Raw genomic sequence first — 26,734 nt, forward strand, 5'->3', positions numbered from 1 at the left:
AATGAAGAATAAAAAAAAAAATGAGGCCACACCATATTCCAGAGGTGGAGGAGAATGATTCTGACATAAACGATGGATAAAATAAACGGACTTTGTCCAGAATCATTAAGGTTACTATTAATATTAATGGAGCGCATGAGAAAACGCGAGGCCCAAAAGCAAAGCCCAATTAATTAGACGGGACGTGAGAACTTGATAGGGTTTAGTGATCGTCTTCTTCAAAGTAGTAAACCCTTGCCCGAAATAGTAATAATAATAATAATAATGAGTGGTTTGAAGCGTAAATCCTCCGACGACACCCCTACTACTCCTTCACCGCCCATTTTCCAACAACAACAACAACAAGAAGAATCAGAATCAGAACCCAACAACATCACTTGTCTTCACGACGTCTCTTATCCTCAAGGCTACGTTCCTTCTAGCTCCAAACCCAAACCCAAACCCCCCAAACCCGCCAGAGAATACCCATTCGAACTCGACCCTTTTCAGTCCGAAGCAATCAAGTGTCTCGACAATGCCGAGTCCGTCATGGTTTCGGCTCACACCTCTGCTGGCAAGACCGTTGTCGCTTCCTACGCAATTGCAATGTCCCTTCGAGACAAGCAGCGTGTTATTTACACTTGTCCAATCAAAGCACTTAGTAATCAGAAGTACAGAGAGTTCAAAGAGGAGTTCTCTGATGTCGGCTTGATGACTGGAGATGTTACTATTGACCCCAATGCTTCTTGTCTCGTTATGACTACTGAGATTTGGAGAAGTATGCAGTACAAAGGTTCCGAGATTTTGAGGGAGGTGGCTTGGGTTATTTTCGACGAGGTTCATTACATGCGTGATAGGGAAAGAGGTGTTGTTTGGGAAGAGAGTATCGTTATGGCTCCCAAGAATTCCCATTTCGTCTTTCTCTCTGCCACCGTGCCCAATGCCAAGGAGTTTGCTGACTGGGTTGCAAAGGTTCACCGACAGCCATGCCATATTGTATACACGGATTATCGCCCAACACCTCTTCAGCATTATGTCTTTCCTTCTGGAGGTAAGGGCTTGTACTTGGTGGTGGATGAAAAGGGCAAATTTCGTGAGGACAGCTTTCAGAAATCTATAAATGCACTTGTTCCTGCTAGCCAAAGTGAGAAGAAGAGGGAGAATGGCAAGTGGCAAAAGGGTATAGTCACAGGTAGACCTGGTGATGAAAGTGATATCTTTAAGTTGGTCAAAATGATAATTCAGCGCCAGTACGATCCAGTGATTATTTTCAGTTTTAGTAAAAGGGAGTGTGAATTTCTCGCAATGCAGGTTAAATTCTTCCTCCTGGTTTTGATTCGCATATTACCTCAATAATTTGTCTAAGCTTTGTGCGACATAGGATACTTTTACCTTTAGTTTTACATCTCTTGATCAACAAAACAAAGTTTATATTTAGATACAAAAGAATATATGGTCTTCCACACTGCTATAGAGATCTGCTGAAGCACCCTTGTTTAAGAGTTTCTAAATCGACGTGTTTCTTATTTAACATCTCTTTTGCTTGTGTTATAGATGGCAAAGATGGACCTAAATGAGGATGATGAGAAAGTAAATGTAGAAACTATCTTTTGGAGTGCAATGGACATACTTTCAGATGATGATAAGAAGCTTCCTCAGGCAAGATGCCATTTTAACATTTTTTTTGGTCAGAAAAGATATTTAGTTATTTACCATTCAAACTCTTTGATAATAGTCATAATACACATCCAGTTTTACAGTGGTTACTCTCATGTTAAGCTGCCAGCTAATTTTAGCCATTTCTTCATTTCCACAACTTTTTTCTATCCCATTCTTTTGTTTCAAACTGCTATCAGTTACATTTGTTCTTGATTTAAAGCCCACTGGTAGTTCAAGCTTTCTGTTTCTTGAAGTTGTTAGAAATGCTTGATGGATCCTTATCAATAAGAACATTCTGGCTAGAAATGGCTTGTGAATCCTTGAAGCGCAGGTATAACAAAGTGACAATGATGATTTTTACTCAACTTTAGGAAAGGCCTTCGCCTCATCTCATGTAAGGTCGATGCTACAAGCTCTAACCAGACATGGGATAACCTGTATATTTAATGGATGTTATTCTTGAAAGAACTATCTAGTTTATGAAAAAAATGAGTGTTGGATCTTTTTCCTTCTGGTGAAGATGGTTGAGCATCCAGTCGAGTTTAGTTTGATAAAACACTAGTCATTTTTAATTGAGGGTTTAAGAGCCTTACTTTCTAGTTAATTGTTGAGTCTAGGGCTCTAGGTTATCTTCATTTTCTTATTAAGAAATTTCTCATTTGATCTCTTCCCAAGTTGGGTAAAGATAGTGTTTCTTTTATGACCGAATTACGTCTCATTAAATGGTATATAAGAAAGAAACCTTTGATCTTGAAATTCTACACTATCAACTAATAAATGCTCTCTCATGTGTTCGGACTATGTGCGTAGCATTCCTTTGCACTTGGTCCTTGGTTTTAGAGCTCTCTTCTATCATCTGTAACTTACTTCTTTTGATTATAAACAGGTTTCAAATATGTTACCTCTTTTGAAGCGTGGAATAGGTGTGCATCATTCTGGCTTGCTTCCCATTTTGAAGGAAGTAATAGAGATATTATTTCAAGAAGGTCTAATCAAGGTGAGGAATAAAACTGTAGAAACCATTACATGTACACAATGCTATACTATCACTAATTTTTTTTGAAAGTAGGATTAGTTTATTTTCTTTTGTTTATATGTAGGCAGACTGGCAGAATGTTCGAAGGATTCTATTGCACCTCAGTTCCTATGATTGCATGGATGAGTAGAATATTAGTTTATCACCCATTATAGCATAATTCACTACACTTTTTTGCACCTCATTCCACTGCATCAAAACCGAACACGAGAGTTGCCAAAGGCAGAAGATCCCAATTCCTTTCTTTCTCAGACAATGGATTCTGAACCTTTAGTCATGGAAGAAAAGGCTGTTATAGTTCTCGCACAATAGGGTCACAACTCACTAGTAAATAAATGAAGACTTATGATTAATAAGTGGATCCAGTCTTTTTTGCTTATGTTTGAGATAAATGATACTGTAGTACCAAGTTCCTAATAGTTTGTAGTATGAGCCTAGATGAGCCTTTGTTTCTCTCAGGGGAACTTACTCTGCAGCTAAGATTAAATTTGAACATATGAACTACTCTCACACTTGACCAATTTTGTTTCCTTCTGATAGGATAATAATATGGAAAATTAACTCGTTTGTACTTTTACATATTTTGATTTTAAATTTTTTGCATGTAATTGAAGCTTTCCATTCTCTTCTTTAGTGTTTGTTTGCCACAGAGACCTTTAGCATAGGTTTAAACATGCCTGCGAAAACAGTGGTCTTTACAAATGTCCGCAAGTTTGATGGGGATAAGTTCAGATGGATTTCAAGTGGAGAGTATATACAGATGAGTGGCCGTGCTGGCCGTCGAGGTATTGATCAACGTGGGATATGCATTCTAATGGTGGATGAGAAGCTGGAGCCATCAACAGCTAAGATGATGCTTAAAGGAAGTGCTGATTGTTTGAACAGGTAGGAATTTCCGTTAGCACGTGAAATCATTTTACTTCCTTGACTCTCTGAGCTGTTCTTTTTCCTGAATTGAGATCTTGAACAGTTATGGCATTCTTATTCTCATTATTGAATATTAAGTGATGAAACACTTGATTATAGAAATTTTGCAAGTAAGTCATTAGTCAGGAAGACCTCTTGAAAAACGCATATGGTCTCATATATGGATGTTGGAATACTGATGATTTTTGAGATGCAATACAATGAGGTGGAAATACATAGCAGATCTCGAGATACAATACCTTATTTTTTCCTTTTATTGACATGCACAACTTCAAACACAGTGAATCTGCTGTGTGAAGAAATGAAGAATACTGTGAGACTAAGCTGAGAATGATGGAAATAACAACTGTTGACTATGCTGAATGGGTAAAGGCTAAGTATCTTTTGGCTTAATCAAATTTAGATAGGTTGTATGTCAAAGAATGACAAGACCATGATATGGCTTGAGATATATATTTTTCGGAAACTATCGACAAGTTTAACTTTAATAGAAAATGAGAAGAGAAATCAAGTCTGCATTGTTCTTTATTTTTCCTCTCTTTCTTTTTGAGTTTTGTGCTAATGCAACTTCCAATATCACCAGTGCTTTCCATCTGAGCTACAATATGCTGTTGAATCAAATGCGTTGTGAAGATGGTAATCCTGAGAATCTGCTCCGGAATTCATTCTACCAGTTCCAGTCTGATCGTGCCATTCCTGATCTTGAGGTTAGTTGACATGGGCCATAGTTTGTTAAGAAAATTGGTGGAAAGATCAAATGGTTTTTTTGCTGATTTTTTTTTTTTTTTTTGTTAATAATTTGTAGAAACAAGCGAAAGCCCTGGAAGAGGAGAGAGATTCAATTGTCATTGAGGAAGAAGAGAGCTTGAATGATTACTACCACCTATTAAGGGAGTATCACAAATTGAAGAAGAAAATTCGCGATATTGCTTTCTCCCCAAGGTACTGTTTGCCTTTTCTGCAGCCTGCCCGGCTTGTTTGTATCCAGTGCACAAGGACTGATGACACCCCATCTTTTTCTACTGAAGACGAAGTTACATGGGGTGTGATAATCAATTTTGAAAGGTTGAAAGGACTTTCTGAAGGTGAGCAAAGTTCTTTATTTGCACTCTTTCTTTTGTGGTGATAGTGGAGTGTATCTTCTGCCCCCACCCTTTAAAAGCTAATGCTAATGTTTATATATATCTGTTCCATGTATTTCTGCTCAAATTCAGATGACACAAGTAAGAAACCCGAGGATTCAAATTATGTGGTGGATGTTCTTACAAGATGTGTAGTGAGCAAGGATGCTACTGGCAAAAAATCCATTAAGATAATTCGACTACAAGAAGTTGGGGAGCCTGCTGTTGTCTCTATGCCAATCACTCAGGCAATGCACGTGAACCTAGATAGTTAATATTTCTGTTTAATAAAGGACAAATATTTTGACTTGCTCCTTACTTTGGATTTGTCTTCAAAGTAGAAGAAAGAAGAACATAAAAGATGAGAAAGCATTTTAATTTGATTAAAATCGTTCATTAGCTTTTATAAAATCTTGGAGCTATGCACAGAATGTGAGGAATGTCCAACTTAGTGCTAGGTATTGAATTTCCTAAGAACTGAGTATTGTTGCTATCTGAGGGGCCTTTGGGCCTTTTTTTTTCTTGGTGGGTGGGTGTGGGTGTTGGGGGGGGGGTTGGGGTGGGTTACAAAAGGTAGGTTGTGATAACCTATTGACACATTTGTCCACAGCAAGGTGTCCTATGGCCTATTGGTCAAGCTTTGGGAGGTTGGGTGCAAGGTCTTGGGATCAAATCCCACCTTCCACAGGAAAGAAGGAGAATAATTCTGTAAAGAAGAGCCATCAGAGTCCCTGTTATGTCCATCTCAGCCAAAGAAGCTTGTCGAAATATAATAGTAGAGCTCGACCCTCTCAGAATTGGCATTATATTGCTTATCGCTATTTCAAACTCTCTGTGTACTCATATATTTCACCAACTGTTGAAATTTACGTTTCTTGTATTTGTTTTGACTGAATTATGCTTTAGCACTTCTGGTTTGTATGTCCTTTCTTCTTTTAATCTATTGCTATCTGTTTTCTTTTGAACAGATTGCTAATCTTAGCAGTGTCCGCATTATAATACCAAAGGATCTTTTACCATTTGAAGCTCGAGAAAATACATTGAAGAAAGTTTCAGAAGTTCTTTCTAGATATTCCAAAGAAGGAATTCCTCTCCTGGATCCTGAAGATGACTTAAAAGTATGATTTTGTTTATTGTGTTTTTGGTTGATGAGTTTTGGTGAAGTTTCTGTCAGCATCTAGGTTTTCTTCATTTATGACCATTTCAATTTCTTGTATGAATATAGGTTCAAAACAATGATTACAAAAAGAAAGCTCGTCGGGTAGAGGCTTTAGAGGGCCTATTTGACAAGCATGAAATAGCAAAGTCTCCACTTATTGAGCAAAAGCTTAAAGTGCTACACATGAAAAAAGAATTAAAATTGAAGATTAAGGCGATTAGGGAAACAATGCGTACTTCTACAGCATTGGCATTTAAAGATGAGCTTAAAGCACGAAAACGGGTTCTTCGGAGGCTTGGGTAATAATGCCCTCCTCTTCTTTCTTTCTATCCGATTGTTTGTGTTTTCTTTTATTTGTTTGTTTGTTGTTATTACTATCCTCTTCTTCTGCACAACAAAAAGGTCTTAAGTTGGTCGATTATGATGTAGAACATAGGGTCTATGGTTATGGTTTAATTGTTTTTAGTAAATTTGAATTTACTAAAAACAAGTAAATACTGTTTTTATTATTTAAGCATGATTTAGAAGTGTCTAGAAGTCTAGTTTATGAGTTCTAGTAGTCTTAGATGTTACTAATATGATATAGATAGGTTAGGACTTAGGAAAGTGTTTTTAGATGTTTTAGAAGGTTTCAAAGATGATTTGAAGGAGTCCTCTATTTAAAGAGCTTCTAGGATGAAAATTGTAATCATTTCTCCATTATCATCAATTAAATTTGCTCTCAAATTATCATCTCAATGTTCTTATTAAACTTCCATATTGCTTCCGCTACGTCAGATAGTCTATAGAAACTTTGAGTGGATGTCTGAACCTTGATCCTGTTTGTTAGATGACTAGACGAGGCTGTCTGTATTTGGTAGCTTAATAGCATCTGTGGCATTGCTTGTCATGTTATGTGTCCCTTGTAAATCTTAACTTTCTTCTTACCATTGTTTTTCACAAGTGAAATGAGAAAACTGAGGCTCCTACTTTTTGTTGTCCTCTTTGATGCAGAGCTTATATGTTTTTTAATTATTTGCATTGGTCAAGAAAGAATTACCCGTAAAGCATGCCATTATATGATACATTATTACTATGTTAAATATGTTGCTGATGATATCAATTGCAGATATGTAACAAGTGAAGATGTTGTAAAACTCAAAGGGAAGGTTGCTTGTGAAATCAGCAGTGCTGATGAGTTAACTCTGACGGAGCTCATGTTTAATGGAGTGTTAAAAGACGTAAATGTGGAAGAAATGGTGTCTCTCCTCTCATGTTTTGTGTGGCAGGAGAAGCTTCAAGATGCCCAGAAACCCAGGGATGAACTTGATTTGCTTTTTACTCAACTACAGGAGACAGCAAGGAGGGTTGCAAAAGCTCAGCTCGAGAGCAATGTAATCGCCAAAGAACCTTTTACTTGGTTTTTTTTTGTTAGGTTTATATGATTTTGTAGGTTTTTTTTTCTTTGGAAGTTTGTCATCATTGATCTGTACTTATCACGTGACACACTCCTCCTGTGATTGTTGATTGGGGTTGGCTATCCCTCCTATGAGATCTAGGTTATAGTTAACTCTATTGGGTTAATTATATCCCTCCCGGTCGTTAGCTCACATTTCACATATAGAAAGTGGGGAAATGGATGGAAAAGATAAGGAAACACTAGCTAGGTAATCTGAGTAAAGGTATATTAAGTAGATTCTGTCAAGTTATTATTCACATAGGAGGTCCACCGGGATTCGTTGTAAGCATAAGTCTGGCCATTCTTGATTGCTGTCTGAAAACGTTTCTCTTGACTAATTGTTTTTCACTGCAGGTTCCAATCGATGTTGAGAAGTTTGTAGGTTCCTTCCGACCTGATATCATGGAAGCTGTGTATGCATGGGCCAAAGGGAGCAAATTTTACGAAATAATGGAAATTACGCATGTCTTTGAGGGAAGCCTGGTGAGGGCTATCAGAAGATTAGAGGAAGTTCTCCAGCAGCTTATATTGGCGGTGAAATCGATAGGAGAAAGTGAACTGGAAACAAAATTTGAAGAAGCCGTTTCCAAGATTAAGAGGGACATAGTTTTTGCAGCCTCTCTTTACCTGTAAATTTCTTGTGGAATCCTGTAACTTATAACGAATTGTGTAACGGTATTGGGTATTATTATCTCAAATTCTCAATCTCAATGTTCGGAATTACCAACTTTCAATTTCATGAAAATTTCGGTTTATTAAACGGTAAACACTTACAATTTGATAATAGGATTTGGTTTATTAGTCGTTGAGAAAGTATATAATAATCAATCGAAAAACCAAAAATAATAATAAGAATTAATGGGTGGTGGAAGTAATAAGAAGAAGAAACGAGGTGGACGCAAGGGTAGTAATAAGGGCAGAGGAGGAGGAGGAGGAGGAGTTGCGGAACATGCTTCTCTCCAACACGCCGACAATGACCTTCTCTCCGAAGAGCTCACTGTCCTGTATGTATCTCTTTTTTATTTTTTATCAGTCTCATTTCTTTTATTTTGATTCATTCACTGACTTACTTTTAAACGTTTATTAGTGGCGCAACATATCAAGACGACTTCAAACTTGTCTCTGATTCACCTCTTCAATACACTATCAATCTCAGGTTTCTCATTCGACTTATTTTCTTGTTTTTAAAACCATGTATGTATATATATGTTAATAATAATAATAATAATAATGTATACAGGCCTTACTCAAAGGATACAGGTTACGAAGATCTTGATCTTTCCGCTCTTCTTTCTGTCAGGTTGCATACCACCCTATTATGTTTCTTCTTATATTATTCAATTATCCCTCACTATACTTACTTTCCTACTCCAATTTTTACCTACTGTTATAATAGATGCTTACCCGGCTATCCTTACAAGTCACCAAAATTGAAACTAACACCGGGCCAAGGAGTATCCAAAGACGAAGCAGACAAACTTTTGTCTCTGCTAAATGAGCAGGTTACTAGTCGTCCTTCTCTTTTTATTTGTTGGCGTAAAATGCCAGATATCCAACTTAAATAGGCATGCTCTTTGTCAGGCCAACTTTGATGCTCGAGAAGGACGAGCAATGGTTTTTAATCTCGTCGAGGCTGCTAGGGAGTTCCTATCTGAAATTGTCCCGATTGAACAATCAAAAGAACCTGTAAGCACTATATTCAATTATGAAATGCTTACTAATATGTTTGCGATAATATCATCGTATTGTGAAATAATTGTCCAATTCTCAGTGATATTATGCTTAACATTGGAAGATAACTCCACAGTTTCATTTTCTTCTTTCAATGTAGATCAAACTTACATTTTCTCTAATTTCGTTTTCTATCTATATAATGGCTTTTACATCAAATTTACATTGATTCTACCATAGTCCATAAGCGAGATAACTTGATAACTCTGACATTCCTAAGAAACTATAATGATCTCATTGCTTTAGGATATATGCATTAGCATGTAATAGAATGCTTTTTGGTCTTTTATTTCCAATTTTATATGTGTGTTACTTCCTTGCAGGTTTCTTCTTCAAGTGTGGAAAAAAGGGATCAATGGATTCATGAGGATTTGACAGTGATTTCTGATCTGACTCAGTCTTCCAGAGGGCCTTATGTTTATGGTCTGGTTGACCTTTTCAATGCCAATGGAGAATCATGGGACTGGGGCCCTCCCACTGACAAAAGCAGAAGCACAAGTTCTCTGATACACGCTCATACATTGGATCCTCCAAATTTTGAACATCAAATTGCAGAAAAGCATGTTATGCCCAATGAAAAGGCTGTAGCATTACAAGACACTGAGCGGCGACCTAAACCACATTCCATAGGCAAGTTAGGCTCTCTTGAGGAAGAAACTGAAAGTGACAGCAATAGCTCTAGCAGTTCACTTGCAGAAGAGTCAGTAGGAAGTGATTCGACGCATATGGATCAAAAGGTAGAAGCATGGTTAGAATTCATCCTATTAAGTGCACCCAAAGTTAAACTATTAGGTTTGGGACAAGTAATACTGTCACATCATAATTATTTTCTTTAACGTTTTATGGTGTTTAATGTGTACTGTGGTGTTCTTTTTGCTCTAGGAACCTATTCCAAAAGATGTATTAAAACTTGATGGTGGTAGCCTGGAAGACAAGCCTTCAGAATTGCTGTCGTCTATTTTGATGCAGGATTCTGAAGCTTTTAGAAAGGATTTAATCATGGTATGTTCTCCTTTATCTTTTAAATGCATCAGCTGTTACAGAATGCTTTCCTAGGCTAACACTACCTTTTAATTGCCCTTAGGTTCATTTGCTTCGTCTTGCTTGCTCTGCTAAAGGACCATTAGCTGATGCTTTGCCAGAAATAACATCAGAGCTGTACAGCCTCGGGGTATGTATTATGTGAAGTTACAGACTTATGGTTCATGTTATGTTGCTCCGTTTCCTCATCTTAGGGCTGATATTATGCGTAGTTATGGTTCAAGTGGCTTTGCGTTGTATTCTTCTTACAATGTAGCTGACACATCTTATACTTACTCTGAATTGTTTCAGATGATCTCAGAATGGACACGGGATTTGGCCACAAAGCCACCATCTCTCTTCAAGCAAGCTTTCAATCATGTTTTCCGGGAGCATGTGGTTGATCATTTTGCTCTCCTTTGGGTTAAAGTTCACATAAATAAAATTTGATATTGCAGTAGTGCTGCTTGTTGTTTTCTCACTTTTGCGAGTCGCTTGCCGTTGAGTAGGTTGTATCTCCACAATCTCAATTTTGGAATGGTGCATCTGATTTTGGGACACAGGCCACATCCCTTCCAAGTTCTCGATATCTTAATGACTTTGAGGAGCTATGTTCACTTGGTAAGGGTGTTTTTTGAAGAGGGAGCCCTTCCTAGTTTAAGAAGTGTCTTCCTTGTATCTGTAAAAAAATGATTTTTTTTGTGAGTTTTAATTTTACTGTGTAGTCTGTAAAATGGATTTCATTGTTTCCGCCAGATGTATTTCTTTATGAATAGCTCAACAACTTGTTTATTTACATTACCCTATTTCCATAAATGTCATATTTAGAGCTTATGAAACCCTTGGAATTGAAATAAGAACATTGTCATCGTTGCCAATTTGGTTTTAGATGGGTTATAGACTGCAACGATGGTTAATAAAGGTGTAGTTATAAAGAATTGCATGAGATAGAGTTTGGGGAGTAGGTCATCTGAATTCCGTAAGAGATTTAAAGAAATTAAAAATACAAGTAAAGGGTTTCCTTTAAGATTGAGATGATATATTAAGAAGAAACTTGGATTTGGGTATTGTAACAGTTGTAATAGACTGATAAAGTTACTCGGTCAATAACCACTGAATCATGTTGAGAGAAACCTTAATTTGCACTTCTATGCTTACTTTCTTCACCCACATGTAGCCTGGCTTTTATTATTGCAGGCCATGGTGGTTTTGGTCATGTTGCTTTGTGCAAAAATAAGCTAGATGGAAGGCAATATGCTATGAAGAAGATACGCCTCAAGGACAAAAGTCTTCAGGTTAATGATAGAATATTGAGGTAATTCCACTATATTTCAAACCCTTGGCACCTACTACACGAGCTTTTTCTCTAACATCTGGTGAAAGTTAGGTTTATGTACGACTGATTATTGTTGAGGTTATTCCACCCCATTTCTAGGTGTGTCCAACCTATGGTTTAGATCTAGATCTTCCATCTCCACAAGTTCGACCTTTTAGAGTAATCAGCGATTTGTCGTGTTGACATTTATTGATGCATTGGCACGGAATTAATAGTATTTAGTTTAGTTAGTTTTTATTTTTATTTGTTATGTGAAGTAGTAGTTTCCTATTAAGACTCTAAATAGAATTAGGAACAAGGTTTATTATATAAAGGCATCTAGGCCTTCATTGTTAGGTGGGTTGTTTTTGGATTGTTTAATCAAGAGATTGAATTAAGAAAATTCGTTTTCCCTTTGAAACCCTAGTTTTTGGGTGTTTATCAATTTTATTCATTGGTGTCATTGATTCGAAGTTGCTTCCGCCTTCATATACATCAAATTGGTATCAGAGTTTTAGGTTTTTTCCTGGTTTGCTCGTCATGGACACTCAACAAAGAGGACGCGGACGACCACCAGCAGTAAATACACGACTAAACCGTGTAGAAGAAGAACTACAAGGTAGCAAGTTGGAATTCGAGAGATTAAGGAGATGTTGTCGAAACTTCGCACCTAATTATCGACGCATCGCAAATCGTTGAAGAGCAACTTCGTGCCAAAGGGATGAAGACGATGCCCCTAGTGATCACAGTTTGCATAGTTCCAATTCCGATATCGATGTATGCCGACCCTCCAAACCTCGCCAACATAGCCACGACCTTCTCGACCACATTCACCCACAGTTTCTAGCGATATGGAACATCGTATTGCTCAATGGGTGGCTGCTGCAGACCCCCACAATCGCAGCATATCAAACCCACCATCTCCAATTCGTGGAATTCAAACTCCCTACCACACCCACGGAGTTAGAGAGAGAAATCCCAGCACTTACAGCAACAAAAATCTTGATTTTGAAGGAGAAGATCTAAGAACTCGCCACCGCCAAGTTCCGAATTTGGTTCCTCCAAATCAAGTTGGCAACCACCACCATCAGCGCAATCAAGGAGGTCGCCAAGAAATTCCGCAAGCTTACCTCACAGATCAAGCTTATGCACCCCTGGCAGATCGTCTTCCACAGCCAGTTCGTCGGGGAAGAAAATCTCTTCCTTCTATGTCTGTTCGTGAGATTGAAACCCCAATTTGGGCTTCTACTGACCAAGCCCAATATGCTACTAGCACTGAACTAGGTTCTAATTTTGCACCTAATTTCCAACTGTGGGCTTATCTAGACCAGGCCCAAGGCTGAGCACAACATGTTTTCAGGCCCAATCCTAATGGTCACACCCACCAGAATTTTAGGCGCCACCAGAGTGCTACCATAGCCCGTGGTCGACGAGCTTCACCACCAAGGTCTGCCACAACGTTCTCTCTTTTTTTTTCTTCTTAAACTCGAGTACGAGTTTGCTTTTAAGCTGGGGAGTCTGATGCATGGGCATGGAATTAATAGTATTTAGTTTAGTTAGTTTTTATTTTTATTTGTTATGTAAGTAGTAGTTTCCTATTAGGACTCTAAATAGAATTAGGTACAAGATTTATTATATAAAGGCATCTAGGTCTTCATTGTTAGGTGGGTTGTTTTTGGATTGTTTAATCAAGAGATTGAATTAAGGAAATTCGTTTTCCCTTTGAAACCCTAGTTTTTGGGTGTTTATCAATTTTATTCATTGGTGTCATTGATTCAAAGTTGCTTCCGCCTTCGTATACATCATTTATAGTTCTACATTGGGAGTTTCAAGCCTAGCTAATTAACATATAAGTTCATAGGCAGCTCCACTAATTGCCAATTGTTGGTTTTGAGTTGGATGCTCCAAATTTAAGATGGTATCGGAGCATGCTATTTTAGTATTTGGCCCAAAGGAACCACGTGCTTCACATCACCCACTAAATATAAAGTCCTTATGTTAGTGTCAAGTCATGCCACACGTGAGGGGGCGTGTTGAGATTTATGACCCACATCGCAAGTTTAAAGCCTAGGTAATTAATGTGTAAGTTCATGGGGTGCTCCACTCATATCCAATCGGTTTTGAGTTGGGTGCTTCAAATTTGAGAATGATCACATCTCTTTTCTACTTATTTTTTTTGAAGAGGTAAACGATCAATATATATATAAACTATATAAAAGATAATTACAATATAGGATGAGATATCCTACTAAGAACCGAAAAATAAAAGACAACAACAAGTAAAAGCAGAAATACAATAGTGATTAAACATCTCGGATGATATCCTCCCAAGAAAAAGCAAAGGACCTGAATGGTATCTCTTTAAACTCCTTCCACCGCTTACACCAAAGGAAAAGCAATCCTTTGATGTGAAGAATCAAATGTGCAACGTCAAGACTTCTATCCTCGAAATGTCTCCGGTTTCTTTCCAACCATATACCCCATAGTATCACAAAGGGAATGATACTCCACAACTTTCTCTTAGTGCGGGTGGGGGACCATAGACTAGACCACATCATCAAAAGATCACAAACAGATCGAGGACACACCCAAGAGATTGAACCAGATTGAATAAAATAGTTCCAAATGGCATAAGAAAAAGGGCAAAGGATAAGAGTATGAACAATGGATTCTCCTTAATCATAGCAAAAAGGGCAGAAATTAACAATAATTATTTTCCTTTTCCGAAGATTGTCAATGGTTAAAATTCTACCAAAAACCGAACACCAAGTGAAGAAAGAAACCCGAGATGGAATTTTAGCCTTCCAAATGAAACTCCAAGGATAAACAAGGTATGATAGGATATGAGGTTGGTTAGGTGAGGCAGCAAGAAGGGCTCAATACCAAGATCTAATAGTAAATATACCATTGGCATCATGGGCCCAAACCTCTTCGATCATCTTCGAGAGTGATATTAGGCGGAGACCCTAATCTCGCCATCAAGGTAGCCAAATCATCAATCTCCCAGTCATTGAACGTATGTCTGAGATCAATGTTCTATGAGGCAGTACCATCTATCATAACAATAAAATTCCTAACTGGCTGATTCTTCCTGTCTGACATGGCATAGAAGTTCCCAAAATCCCTACTCATGGCAGTACCATCTCGTTTCTACTTATATTACTCCATACAGTTGTTCTGAGTGTCATATAGGTAGTCGTAGTTTAGAACATTTTCTCATACATTGTCAGATTGTCTTAGTTAACTTTGTTGATATGTGTTCCTTGACAAGATACTCAGGGAGGTAGCAACGCTTTCACGTTTGCAACATCAGCACGTTGTACGTTACTATCAGGTCAGAACTTATAGTTTCTTAATCTCATCTAAAGTCTTGCAGTTGCTATTTTCTTTACAAGGTTTTCCCATATTCGACATATATTTAATCTGTTTTATTACTATATTAGTATAATTATTAATGTGATATAGTTGTAAGTTGTGACCTTTATTATGAAATTAGAAGCATCTGCAAATACTGAGAAATTGCAACCAATCCAATTATTTATGTAATGAAGAATTCAACATGAAATAGGCAATCACAACACCATATATATGTAGAATACTCACAATAAAGGGCAAAAGACGACGGAGCTTGCCAGCAGTATTAGACCAATCAAAGAATACAACCTTGGTAGTTGACTTTTTGCACCTAAGACACAAGTGAAGGTACCTTTCAATGTCCTTATCTCTTCAAGGTGACACCAGTGCTCTCCAGACTAGTTCTTTTACTGGAAGCTTTAGATCGCAACAATGACGATCACACCAATCCAAGGGTGACATAATAATCGATTGCAGGCTAATTTGCTGGAGTTACAAATAAAAGTCAACAACCCAGGCATTTCAATCAAAATATTTTTGGAAAGTTCTGTTTTTGGCAGTCCATCCAGGCTTAAGTTGAATGCTTGAATGTAAAAGCGGTGCCTCTTGATGCTTATATGTTTTGCAATTCTCTGCTTATCTCTAACCACTTTTGTGGTGAAATATACAGTAGACGAGAAGCTATGCTAATAAGAATTTGGATTGTCCTCATCTTTGTATATTCTTGAATGATTCAGGCTTGGTTTGAAACACAAGTTGGTGGTGGTGGTTTTGATGATGCGGCCTCTGGCTCCTGGAGTGCTAGCTGGTCTAGCTATGGCTACATAGGTCCAAGCTCAACAAATGTTCTCGGGCTTGATAGTATTCTAGAATCGACATACTTGTACATACAAATGGAGTATTGCCCTCGGTATGTATCTATTATTTACCCTGTTTGTTAGTGTTTAGTGTCTCTATTTACTTTCAGTGACTCGTAACTTCTGGTCTAATAATCTAATCTAGTATTTCCTTCAAAAGGGAAGACAAATTACAAAAATAGGGATAGCGAGACTAGGGAATGAGCCTTTTTAAACATTGAATCGAATTTTTGAAATAAGTTGTCACTATGTATATTGGGATTTGTACAGATGGAGTCTTGGGTGATTAACTGCTCATGATCTATGTGCAAAAATTTATAACTATGCTAATTTATCATAAGTTTAGACATTGATAAAGTGATATCTGAGGTGTATCTGCTATATTCATTTAAAGTTTACTAATGTTGCTACAGTTACGAAACTCTAATTTGGTAATTCTAATTTAGAAAAGAGTTTGGTAAATCATTATAAATAAAGCTAAGGTAAAGTTTTTTTACAAATTAATATTTGCAGTAGGAAGTGTTGACATGTGCTTCTGTTGTGATTACAACTTGGTATTCGATTGTGCAAATTCTTGTAGATGGAGTTTTTTAGTTTCATAGCTTGGACAAATTTCCTCCCACTGTTGGAAATAGAATGTGAGATAGGACTTGTCAGGCATCATGCCACTATCTGTCTCCTTTGTTCCTATAGGGACTATTGAACAAATATCTTGGGGATGCATTTATTTATATATATTAAATGTTCGATGGCATTTCATATGGGTCTATTGTTCATAGTACTTCATTCTCGATATGCATGAATGCAATGCTGACTTTACTTCCTTTTTTCCTTGTATGTATCAAAGGACTCTGCGCCAGGTTTTTGAATCATATGGTAGTCTTTTCGGGAAGGACTTGGCATGGCATTTGTTTCGTCAGATTGTAGAAGGGCTAGCGCATATACATGCACAAGGAATAATTCATCGGGATTTGACCCCGAATAACATCTTTTTTGATGCTCGCAATGATATTAAAATTGGAGACTTTGGTCTTGGTAAGATCTAGAAACTAATGTTGTTATGTTGTAACTATATTCTAGATCTTTGTTCTTTTGGTACCAAATCGTCCCACAAAGTTTGGCATGCTACTATTGCTCTATTTGTTTGATCTTTTATATCTCTTATTAAAGAAAAGGTAGGCTCCTGAAAATTTGACAAAGCTTCTACACTGAGACTTTAGACTTTAGGAAAATGGGCGTATCTGCCAACTCCATAATCCTGGAAAAACTCGGCCGGAAAAGATGAATTTTTTTATATGAAGGACTTTTGTAATATTTTCCAACTATCCTTGGTTTAGACTTTTCTCATTCTGTATACTGACATGTTATGTATGTTCTAGAACAAATAACAGTAAACAATATTCAAACTTTTCTTTTCGTAATTGATTGTAACTTTGGTTTGACATTTTCATTGCAAAAGTGTGTTTTTTTTTTGGTCAATTATTTAAGGAGTGGGCATTATGAAGTGTCACACATTGTTTGGATCTTAATCTTGTTGTCTCATTGTTATTTATGTGGGGTTACTTTGTCACTTGTTTTGCCTTTTCAGCTAAGTTCTTGAAGCTGGAGCAACTGGATCATGAACCATTGCTCCCTACAGATTCAGTTGGAGTTTCTCTGGATGGAACTGGTCAAGTGGGCACCTATTTTTATACAGCACCTGAAATTGAGCAAGGCTGGCCAAAGATTAATGAAAAGGTTAATATTTATGCTATAGATCATAGATGCCATTTTTTTTCCTGGGAAAGATTAATGAAAAAGTTAATATTAGGGAATGTAAGTTGGGTTTTGAAAAGCCACGTTGAACCCACTGGCATAAGACTGACAGTCAAAGAATTGACTTCATTTAACAGCATCTTTATAGTTTTCTTAAAATGAACTTGGAGGACCTTGAAATTGAAAATAGATATATAATTGTCTGAAGAGTTACATGATTTAAGCTGATTGTCATTCATTTCATCTTCAGCTAGTTTTGTGAATTATTAATCATTGCTGCCAAATGATTCTGAATCATTTTCCTCTACAGGTTGATATGTATAGCTTAGGTGTTGTGTTTTTTGAGATATGGCACCCTTTTGAGACTGCGATGGAACGACACATTGTTCTTTCAGATTTGAAACAAAAAGGATCTCTTCCTCCTTCTTGGGTTACTGACTATCCAGAACAAGCGTCTATATTGCGGCGCTTAATGTCTCCTAGTCCATCTGATCGTCCATCCGCTACTGAACTTCTCCAAAGTGCATTGCCTCCGCGAATGGAAGATGAATGGTTAAATGGTATTTGATTGATTTTTCAAATAATAAGTTGAAATCTGTATTTTTTTTTCCCACAAGTTTTGCTATTCAACTTGTATGCATTTTTTTTCCTTCTTCAGATATTCTACGAACAATACAATCCCCAGAAGATACACGTGTTTATGAGAAAGTTGTGCAAACAATATTTAGTGAGGAGAGGTTAATCATGAAATCTCTACGTCAGCATGGTGAAAGAGTAGATTTTTATAAAGGCGACTCTTTCTTTCCCAGTACACAGAATTAGAGACAGAATTTTGTGACCATGTTATTGAGGTTGCGAAGGAAGTTTTCAGGCGGCACCATGCAAAGAGGCTGGAAATAACACCGATGCGTTTATTGGATGATTATAATCAGTTTAAGAGGTTTTACTCTATCTCACTCTGTTAGGGTCATTATACAACTGTTATTGATCCTCATCCCTAGGGCGTTTACTGGGGGTTCTCTGACAATATATGCTTACTTTTACAAGGAACACGGTCAAACTTTTGACTCATGAAGGAGACATGCTTGAGCTTTGCCACGAGATGCGCCTGCCATTTGTTCATTGGGTTATGGCAAACCAGGTAGAAACCTTTGACCCTTGAACAAGACTTTCTTGGGCTTTCTCATGAGATTTGATCCCCTTTCTTCATGATATTAGAACAAAACATTTCCGAAGTTATTCAAATCAAGATAATGTATCTCTTCTAGAGACCTACTTGCGTGAAATGCTTTAGAAAGGTTTGATGCTCACATATTTGTTCACTGCTATAAAACACTTTGCACGATTATTGCAATCCGTTCCCACTTCAAATCATACTTTCCTATGATGGGCTATATAGTTTCTCTGAGCTATTCTTATGCATGTTATTTCAACTACTTGGTTGCATGGTAAGTTGACGGGGAGCACTTACTTAGAGGTCTAAATGTGAGAAGCAAATCAGCTGACCTGATACTCGTAACTCATGTAATAGCATTTACGGATATGGTACTTTTTGGATTTCCAATACGCATCGTGTACTAGCTATATTAATACATAATCTCAAACATTTGAGTTGAAGCCTGGGCAAAATGTACATTTCAAGGTCTCTTTTTCTATCTATGTTTCAGAAATCATCTTTCAAAAGATATGAGGTATCTTGGGTATATAGGAGAGCGATTGGTCACTCAACTCCAAATCGTTGTCTTCAGGTGAAAATTTTACTTCATGTCTTCATTAGATATGTCTAGTCATGACCTCCATTTCTGTTTCTATGTAGCAAGCGTTAATTGGATGTAAATAAGTGATATAGCCTTGTTGTCTATTTGTCTTAATTCTGGGTTAAAACTATGTTTGATCAACAGGGAGACTTCGACATCATCGGTGGGGCATCTCCAATAACAGAGGCTGAAACTGCAAAGGTATAGCTATGTACTTGTGTCTAATTTGTTTCATGTGTGCCTGATGTGGAACATGTAGGAATAGTTATTTCAGAAAATCAAGACCAAAGAAAGCATCTCAACAGGTATTTCTGTGAAACAGATGACATCATCATGCTGACTATGTTACATCAATGGATAATTATCTGTTGGGATGCTTTCTTTGGTCTTGATTTTGCAAAAGATGTATTGCTATTTGTTCTACGTCAGTGCATTAGTGACATCTTCATTTAAGCTTAATCCTTTAAGCTGTAAGTTCACTCACAACTTGTGAGTCCTCCAAATCCTCCAATGCCACTAGCTTACTATGCCAAACAGTCACTAATTAACATAACAGGCTATTGATGGAATTAAAAACCTCCATGTTTTTACAAAATTTGTCGTGGGAGTACCTTGTTTCAGTCCGAAGCTCAGTTCCAATGGGCTACTCCTTTCTTTGAAGGGATCCTAAGGTCCTTGGACACTTGTAACAAGAGATGAAGACGAGCTTGTGAAATTACATTGACTGTGACACCTGATTGTCATCTGGTTACTGTCCCAAAATCTTATCACATGCATGTTTTTCATATCAGTCGATCAGTCTCTCTATTATCTCTTTTCAAAGGAGTGCCATGTGAAAATATTACGTAGCAAAATTAGCAGCAAGCTGTAGGCAGAAAAATCTAATTCTATGGATTTGTTGAGTTTGACATCTAAAATATTACTTATCTTGTTTTGTTTATAGGTAGAGGAAAATAATTTTGAAGTGAATATCTTATTTCCTTCTAAAGCTTCTTACTAATTGGAAATGAAGCTTCTTTAATGTTACCTTTTTGCCTAAAACGAAACAGTAACACATCAAATAGCTCTTGCATTTTCTTAAACATTTTACTGTGGGTTTAGAATAAAGTTCTAGTTCAGAGAAATCTTGCCTTTGTCGAATGTGAGATTGAAATTTAAAATTGGCTAAGATAAATTATTGTTGGAAGACTATTTTATGCCGATGGTTGCTATTGTACTTTAAATAGCTAGTGACTCCAAGATTATATTCAGGTGGCAATGGATATTATAGCACGATTTTTTAATGTGGATAGATGTCATATCCGTTTGAATCATGCCGACCTATTGGATGCAATTTGGTCTTGGGTAGGAATCAAAGCTGAGCTTAGAGAAAGTGTAGCACAGGTATGTTTCTAGAAGCCCCTTTGTAGTGTTATACACACGATTAAGAACCAGATGATGACTATGATTTTTCACATGTCCAATGTGAAGCGTCTCTCTGTTATGGGTACTCTGCGTCCTCAGTCCTCCGAACGGAAATCAAGCTGGGTTTTCATACGTCGACAACTGCTGCAGGTTTGGAAAGATGTTGATGTTTTCAATATCGTTCACATGCTATTCAAGTGTATTGGTTCATTGCAGTGGTTATTTTGTGGAACTCTGTTTTTGTTGGGGTATTATTACCTGACTTTCTGAGCTATTATTAGATTGATCTTCTTGTGCTTTATTCTTCTTCAGGATCTTCATCTAGCCGAAGTTGTTGTAAACAGATTACAAACGGTGGATTTAAGGTTCTGTGGACTTGCAGATCAAGCCATTCCTAGATTAATGGGAGCCCTTCATCCTGGTATTAATTTGTTATGTTATTTATGTTAATAATTCATGTAGACCAATTGGAAGATGCCATATTTGTCTAAACCATAATGTTGGCGCAGATAAACATACACGTAAGGCTCTAGAGGAACTTTCAACTCTCTTGGGCTACTTGAGAGTTTGGAATATTGACAAAAATGTTTATATTGATGCCCTTATGCCACCTATAGAAAGCTATCACCGTGGAATGTTTTTCCAGGTACGAAGATGTTTGTAGTTTTCTCTTTTTTATTGTTTATATGCGAAAACTGGTAGATCGTTTTGTGGTGTCTGTGTCCTACTACCTGAATAGAAACATAAATGTAACCATAGTACAAAATATCAGGATAAGGAGATATATTGACCCCTGAAATCTCGATATATTTCGTCAATATATCCCCTTGAATGGGGATATTTTACATGGAGCAGCTTGTAGATATCATAGATATATCGATAAATATCACTAAATCGTCGATATTTTTGATAGTGTGGCGAATTTTTCAGATATTCTTGGTAGTTGTGAAATGAATCAAACCCAAATTCACAGTATGTAACAAATCACTGATGTGGTTAACGAAGTCTCCAGAACTGGTTTATGGTGTATCCAGATTAAATGATCCTAGTAGATGTAGATACTACGCGGAGAGAACATATGTTCTCTTTAAAATACCATCAAATCGGTGCCTATCGAAACAGCATCCAGTAGAGCTAATTTACACAAGACAACCTTCTGTAGATATATGAATGCAGACCAAGAAAAAAAAAAACAGAATCAGGATTTGTTCCATTTCCAGCTGTCACATGTACTAGACCGGTCAGATCTAATCTCAGATTGGAAGCTATTCCGCTCATCTGCTGCCTAGGGTTGCTAAAGATATCTTCATGTGGTTAAATACACCATAAATATGCACCATTTGTATGCTGATTCTGCATTGGTATAGTATTTATCTCGTCATTTAAACTTAGACTTTTCTGCTTGCAGATGCTGAATGAGGGAACTTTGCTTGCTGTTGGTGGGCGCTATGATCATCTACTTCATCAAATGTGGGACCCTGAATATGTAGGTTATGCATGTTTAATTTCCATTCATAGATTTATACGTGATATTGAGCTTCTCTCGGATCATATTTGTGCAACTCAACAATCTCTTGGCTTGTCTAGACTATTTTTATACATGATTTATACATATTTTTATTCATATCAAGAATAATTACAAGTTATGTATTTGCCAGAAAATGAACCCACCAAGTGCGGTTGGGATAAGCGTTGCGTTGGAGACAATTATTCATTGTTCTTCAGTGGAGAACAAACCTTCCAGGTGCAAGCTTTCTCCATGTCACTTTGACCAATCTAACAAAGCTTAATTGCACTTTTGAAGAACTTACCTTTCCATGCATTTTGATGTAGAAATGAGGCTAGCATTCCTGTTTTAATCTGTTCAAGAGGTGGAGGTGGCTTGCTAAAACAGCGAATGGAGTTGGTTTCCGAGCTATGGCAGGCACACATCAAGGTGTGCATTATGAAAGATAATCATTTCTTCTCAATGTTTCATTATTTATTAATTTATCTTTAATTTCATGACTCATTGTTGAGTTACAGCCAAACTTAATGATATCTTCTCCGAAGCATTCCTAAAAGTTTAACATTCAAGTATCGTTACTTGGAAATTGGAGAGTTGTTGGAATGCAAAGTATACCATGATTTTCCTTCATATGATATATTGATGATTAAATTTATTATACCTGTTGATTATAATATGTGAGAAATTAAGTTGTTTGGATGATAGTGTCATAGTGAAGCCAACATACTTATGAGACCCCTTTGCTGTTACGTTGGCAGTTTTGTGCACTTTCTATCTACTCTCTTCCTTACATCATAAAGTACTTACTGCATAATAATGTCCTGTAGGCAGCGTTTGTTCCCATGTCAGACCCAAGCCTTACAGAGCAGTATGAATATGCAAACGAACATGATATAAAATGCCTGATCATCATGACTGAAACTGGTCTGTCTCAAACATGCTCTCTGAAGGTAATTTTACTTTTTGTCTTGAAAGTCTGATTCTCAGCTTATATCCTAAACATGCTGGCACTAATTTGGCCATTTTCAAAACTATATTTGGCTTTCCAGTTTGAAGGAAAGGTTTTTATCTTATTATTTAAGGCTCTGTTTGATAGCCTGGAAATTCTCATGGGAATCATCACCTATATGGTAATTCATATATGTGGTAGAATTTCCTCACCATGAGATGTTTTGGTGTGATTTCTTTCACAGGTGCCAACTATCCCACACAGTTCAAAGCCTATCAAATGTGTGTGTGGGAAAAGATACAGTAACTTTTCTCCACATCCATATTCCAGCGCTATCAAACAGAGCCTAAATTGCTTCACATTATTGTTTTATTTATTGAAAAGTGCGACGGAACAGTGTGATTAGTATCTAGTACTCCCAGAGCTAAAATGATCAAATAATTCCTTAGAAATTCTCATGCATGTTCATGTATTTGGGCATGCATGTGCTTGTAGGTCATTCTTTATATTCCCACATTATGCGACATCATATCAGAATCCACAACCTCCATTACGCAGTATTAAACTCATAATAGCTCAACATCTCATTATAGCTAGTATGTTCCTCTGCAGGTTCGTCATCTTGAGCTTAAAAAGGAGAAAGAAGTTAAAAGAGAAGATCTTGTAAAGTTTTTAGTGGATGCAGCAGTGGCGCAGTTCAGAAATCTCTCCATTTGGACTTGAGGCTTGTAATTTTCCAGGTTAGTTATATACAAGAATTTGTTCGCGTTAACGATCCTTGGTTGCGTATATTTCCATTTGAATTATTTTTCTTTCATTGTTGAGCAGTACAACAACTTATCTCTTATCAAGTCCAATATGATTTTCACCTTTTTGAGTACATGTTTGTTAGTTTCTGCATGTGTGCCTGGAATTGGTGATTGTTTTACCTTTGTGTCCTAAAAATTATTCTTGAGATTCAATATTAGAAAAGCTACACAAAAACCGTTGATACTTTTTTTTTTTTCAAAAACCGTTGATACATCATGTGTGTTGTAATACACCAGTTTGCTGATGAGATTGGAATTAATAAAATAAAAAATAAAAAATAGAGAACTGAATCTCTGTCCTAAAAATAATACTTGAGATTCTATATTAAAAAAATACACAAAAATCGTTGATACAGCATATGTGTTGTAATACACCAGTTTTCTGATGAGATTAGAATTAATAATAATAAAAATAATAATAATAGAAAACTGGATTCTCTGTCTTAAAAATTATACTTGAGATTCTATATTATATTGGAATTAATAAAAAAAAAATAAAAAAATAGAGAACTGAATTCTTTGTCCTAAAAATTATACTTGAGATTCCATATTAAAAAAGCCACACAAAAATCGTTGATACAACACATGTGTTGTAAATACACCAGTTTGCTAAAAAAAATGGGAAAAAAAGAGAACTGAATTCTAATATATTTTAGGTTGCGTAGATTTGTTTTCAGAAACTTGTGGATCTTTTTAGAAGTTTGTATTGTTTTTCAGAAATCTCTCCATTTGGACTTGAGGCTTGTGATAAGCACTCAAAACTGTATTATAAAATCCTGTAGAGACGTAACATTTCGGTCAATTTTGTGCTTAATAATTATGAAATAATCGCATCTTCGTGTTTTTTGCAGGTTGGAGCAACTAATGTAAAAATGATGATAAAATTAGCATTTAAGTACGGAATACGGAGTATACATATGCCTTCCGATCAAGCCCATGTGAAGCCCAACAAATTCAGACTAAAGCCCAAAGACTCAAACAGTACAGAATCTAGTAAGAAACGGAATTACGTGCACAGAAGCATCAAACTGTCGAAGTTCATATCTCTCGAACCAGGACTCCGAATGCGACAAGTGAGCTGCTTAGACGATCAGTGCGACGAACTCTATGCATTGGCAGAAAGTTGCAAAAATGTCAAAAGACCGGACCGCCATTGGGCATAGCACATAGACTCATCATGCGGGCTCACAAGATTTGATGAATCATCATGCAAGACAAAATAATTGGTACAAATAATTGGTGCAAATTTGACACCGTGCATGAATTTAATGAAGTTGGTTGGTTTAGGTGATGATTATCTAGAAAATGAAAGGTGTCATATGGGGGTTTAGTTTGGATAAGAGAATAATAAATGAGGGGGGAGTGTTTCACGTGGGAGAAGGGAGGAAAAAACTCTTTTATGTAAAAATGGGAGAAAGCTAACATTTACTTCTTGGACTTTTATTTTTCTTTTACATGCGTTGTCTTTACTTTTTGGTTTTTGGTTTTTGTTGTTTTTAGAGAAACGTTTGTAACATGTTAATGGGGAACTCTCTCTAGTTTTTAATAAACTCTTTTTCATTTAGGTAAACAGATTGTAGCTTCTTGTTTCATTCTCTTTCTCTTTCATTTTACACATTTTCTTGTAGTATAATTCAATCCTAGGATCATGAGCTAAAACCTTCCGAAGTGGAAGGTTAATAAAGCTCATGTGAGGATTCATATAAAATTTTTAGGAGTAGGATTTATTACCTGCACTTAAGAATACATGGAACACACTACCCCAAAATGGTAGGATTGTGTTTTATATGTCCAGGAGTTGAATGGGAGTTTCAGAGATGAAATTCCAGTTCAATTTCTTATGTTAGGGAAATTGACTTAGAGATGAGTTCATTTCGCTAGGGATCGACGCTCAAGCCGGTTCGGATTTGATAATGAATCCAAAACAACTTAGAGATGGTGGTAATCTGATACTAAAATAGGATAATATGACCTTGCATGAGCAGCATGATTCTCCACTTCTTCTTCTCTTTGAATATTTTAGGAAAATTTTTAGTTTTACCATAATTTTGTATTTCGCATGTTTAGCGTCATTTAAGATTTAACAAAACAACTTAGCTAGCAAACACTACGAAACTTATTCACTATGTTTCCTAACTTAGAGCATTAGAAATTTGCATGCTGTCCTAGAACTTATATTGGTTCGAAACCTTTAATTAAACTATATGCACGAATTGTGTGAGTAAGGATTTGAAATCTACACCGAAATAAGTTATTCGAGATATTTGTATATAAAGACCGCAAAGTGTAGAGATCAGCTTGTAATTTTCCATGTCAGTTATATACAAGAATTTGCTCACGGTTAACGGTCCTTGATGAAGAATATTGGTTCCTTATATTAGAATTCAGTTCTCTTTTTGCCCATATTTTTTAGCAAATTGGTGCATTTACAACACATGTGACGTATCAACGATTTTTGTGTGGCTTTTTTAATATGGAATCTCAAGTATAATTTTTAAGACAAAGAATTCAGTTCTCTATTTTTTTATTTTTTTATTTTTTATTATTAATTCCAATCTCATCAGAAAACTTGTGTATTACAACACACATGCTGTATCAACGATTTTTGCGTTGTTTTTTTAATATGGAATATCAAGTATAATTTTAAGGACAAAGAATTCAGTTTTTTTTTTTTTTTTTTTTTTTTTTTTTTTTTCCCAAGCAAACTGGTGTATTATAACACATGATTTATCAACAATTTTTGGAAAAAAATAAAAAGTTTCAAAATTTTTTGTGGCTTTTCTAATATTGAATCACAAGAATAATTTTTAGGACATAAAAGTGAAACAATCACCAATTCCAGGCACACATGTTGAAACTAACAAACATTTACTCAAAATGTGAAAGTCAGATTGGGCTCGATAAAAGATGAGTTGTTGTTCTATCGCTTCAACAATGAAAGAAAAATAATTCAAATG

At 36.4% G+C, this 26,734-nt stretch overlaps 2 protein-coding genes across 3 annotated transcripts; both read left to right on the forward strand.

The window, feature by feature from the left end:
- MTR4 (RNA helicase, ATP-dependent, SK12/DOB1 protein) lies at positions 1–8,053 on the forward strand. Of its 2 annotated transcripts, none has more exons than XM_086587661.1 (11): positions 1–1,290; positions 1,534–1,638; positions 2,525–2,635; positions 3,309–3,559; positions 4,185–4,308; positions 4,407–4,686; positions 4,816–4,970; positions 5,691–5,840; positions 5,948–6,180; positions 6,990–7,254; positions 7,674–8,053. In XM_086587661.1, exons 1-11 carry the CDS (start codon positions 265–267, stop codon positions 7,950–7,952), a joined length of 2,979 nt encoding a protein of 992 aa, XP_086443787.1. In that variant the 5' UTR covers positions 1–264; the 3' UTR covers positions 7,953–8,053. The 2 variants fall into 2 exon arrangements, 1 of the variants encoding a protein (XP_086443787.1); XR_015210503.1 differs by having other exon boundaries at positions 124–1,290; positions 6,990–7,542.
- On the forward strand, positions 8,054–25,347 carry LOC147473291 (eIF-2-alpha kinase GCN2-like). The gene is given in 31 exon segments (XM_086587660.1): positions 8,054–8,323; positions 8,407–8,475; positions 8,560–8,619; positions 8,716–8,821; positions 8,901–9,005; positions 9,374–9,787; positions 9,933–10,052; positions 10,135–10,221; positions 10,383–10,469; positions 10,580–10,691; positions 11,268–11,385; positions 14,665–14,719; positions 15,477–15,649; positions 16,444–16,631; positions 17,185–17,333; positions 17,662–17,911; positions 18,010–18,155; positions 18,158–18,291; positions 18,399–18,492; positions 19,019–19,099; positions 19,253–19,309; positions 20,360–20,491; positions 20,579–20,662; positions 20,825–20,933; positions 21,022–21,158; positions 21,921–21,998; positions 22,171–22,256; positions 22,346–22,448; positions 22,847–22,969; positions 23,581–23,708; positions 24,629–25,347. Coding segments are annotated over 30 exon segments (3,714 nt in total). The 5' UTR covers positions 8,054–8,177; the 3' UTR covers positions 23,692–23,708; positions 24,629–25,347.
- Positions 25,348–26,734: the final 1,387 nt, after the last annotated feature.

Source organism: Coptis chinensis, unplaced genomic scaffold (assembly GCF_015680905.1).
Source record: "Coptis chinensis isolate HL-2020 unplaced genomic scaffold, ASM1568090v1 utg2885_pilon_pilon, whole genome shotgun sequence".
In the NCBI taxonomy this organism is placed as follows: Eukaryota; Viridiplantae; Streptophyta; class Magnoliopsida; order Ranunculales; family Ranunculaceae; genus Coptis; species Coptis chinensis.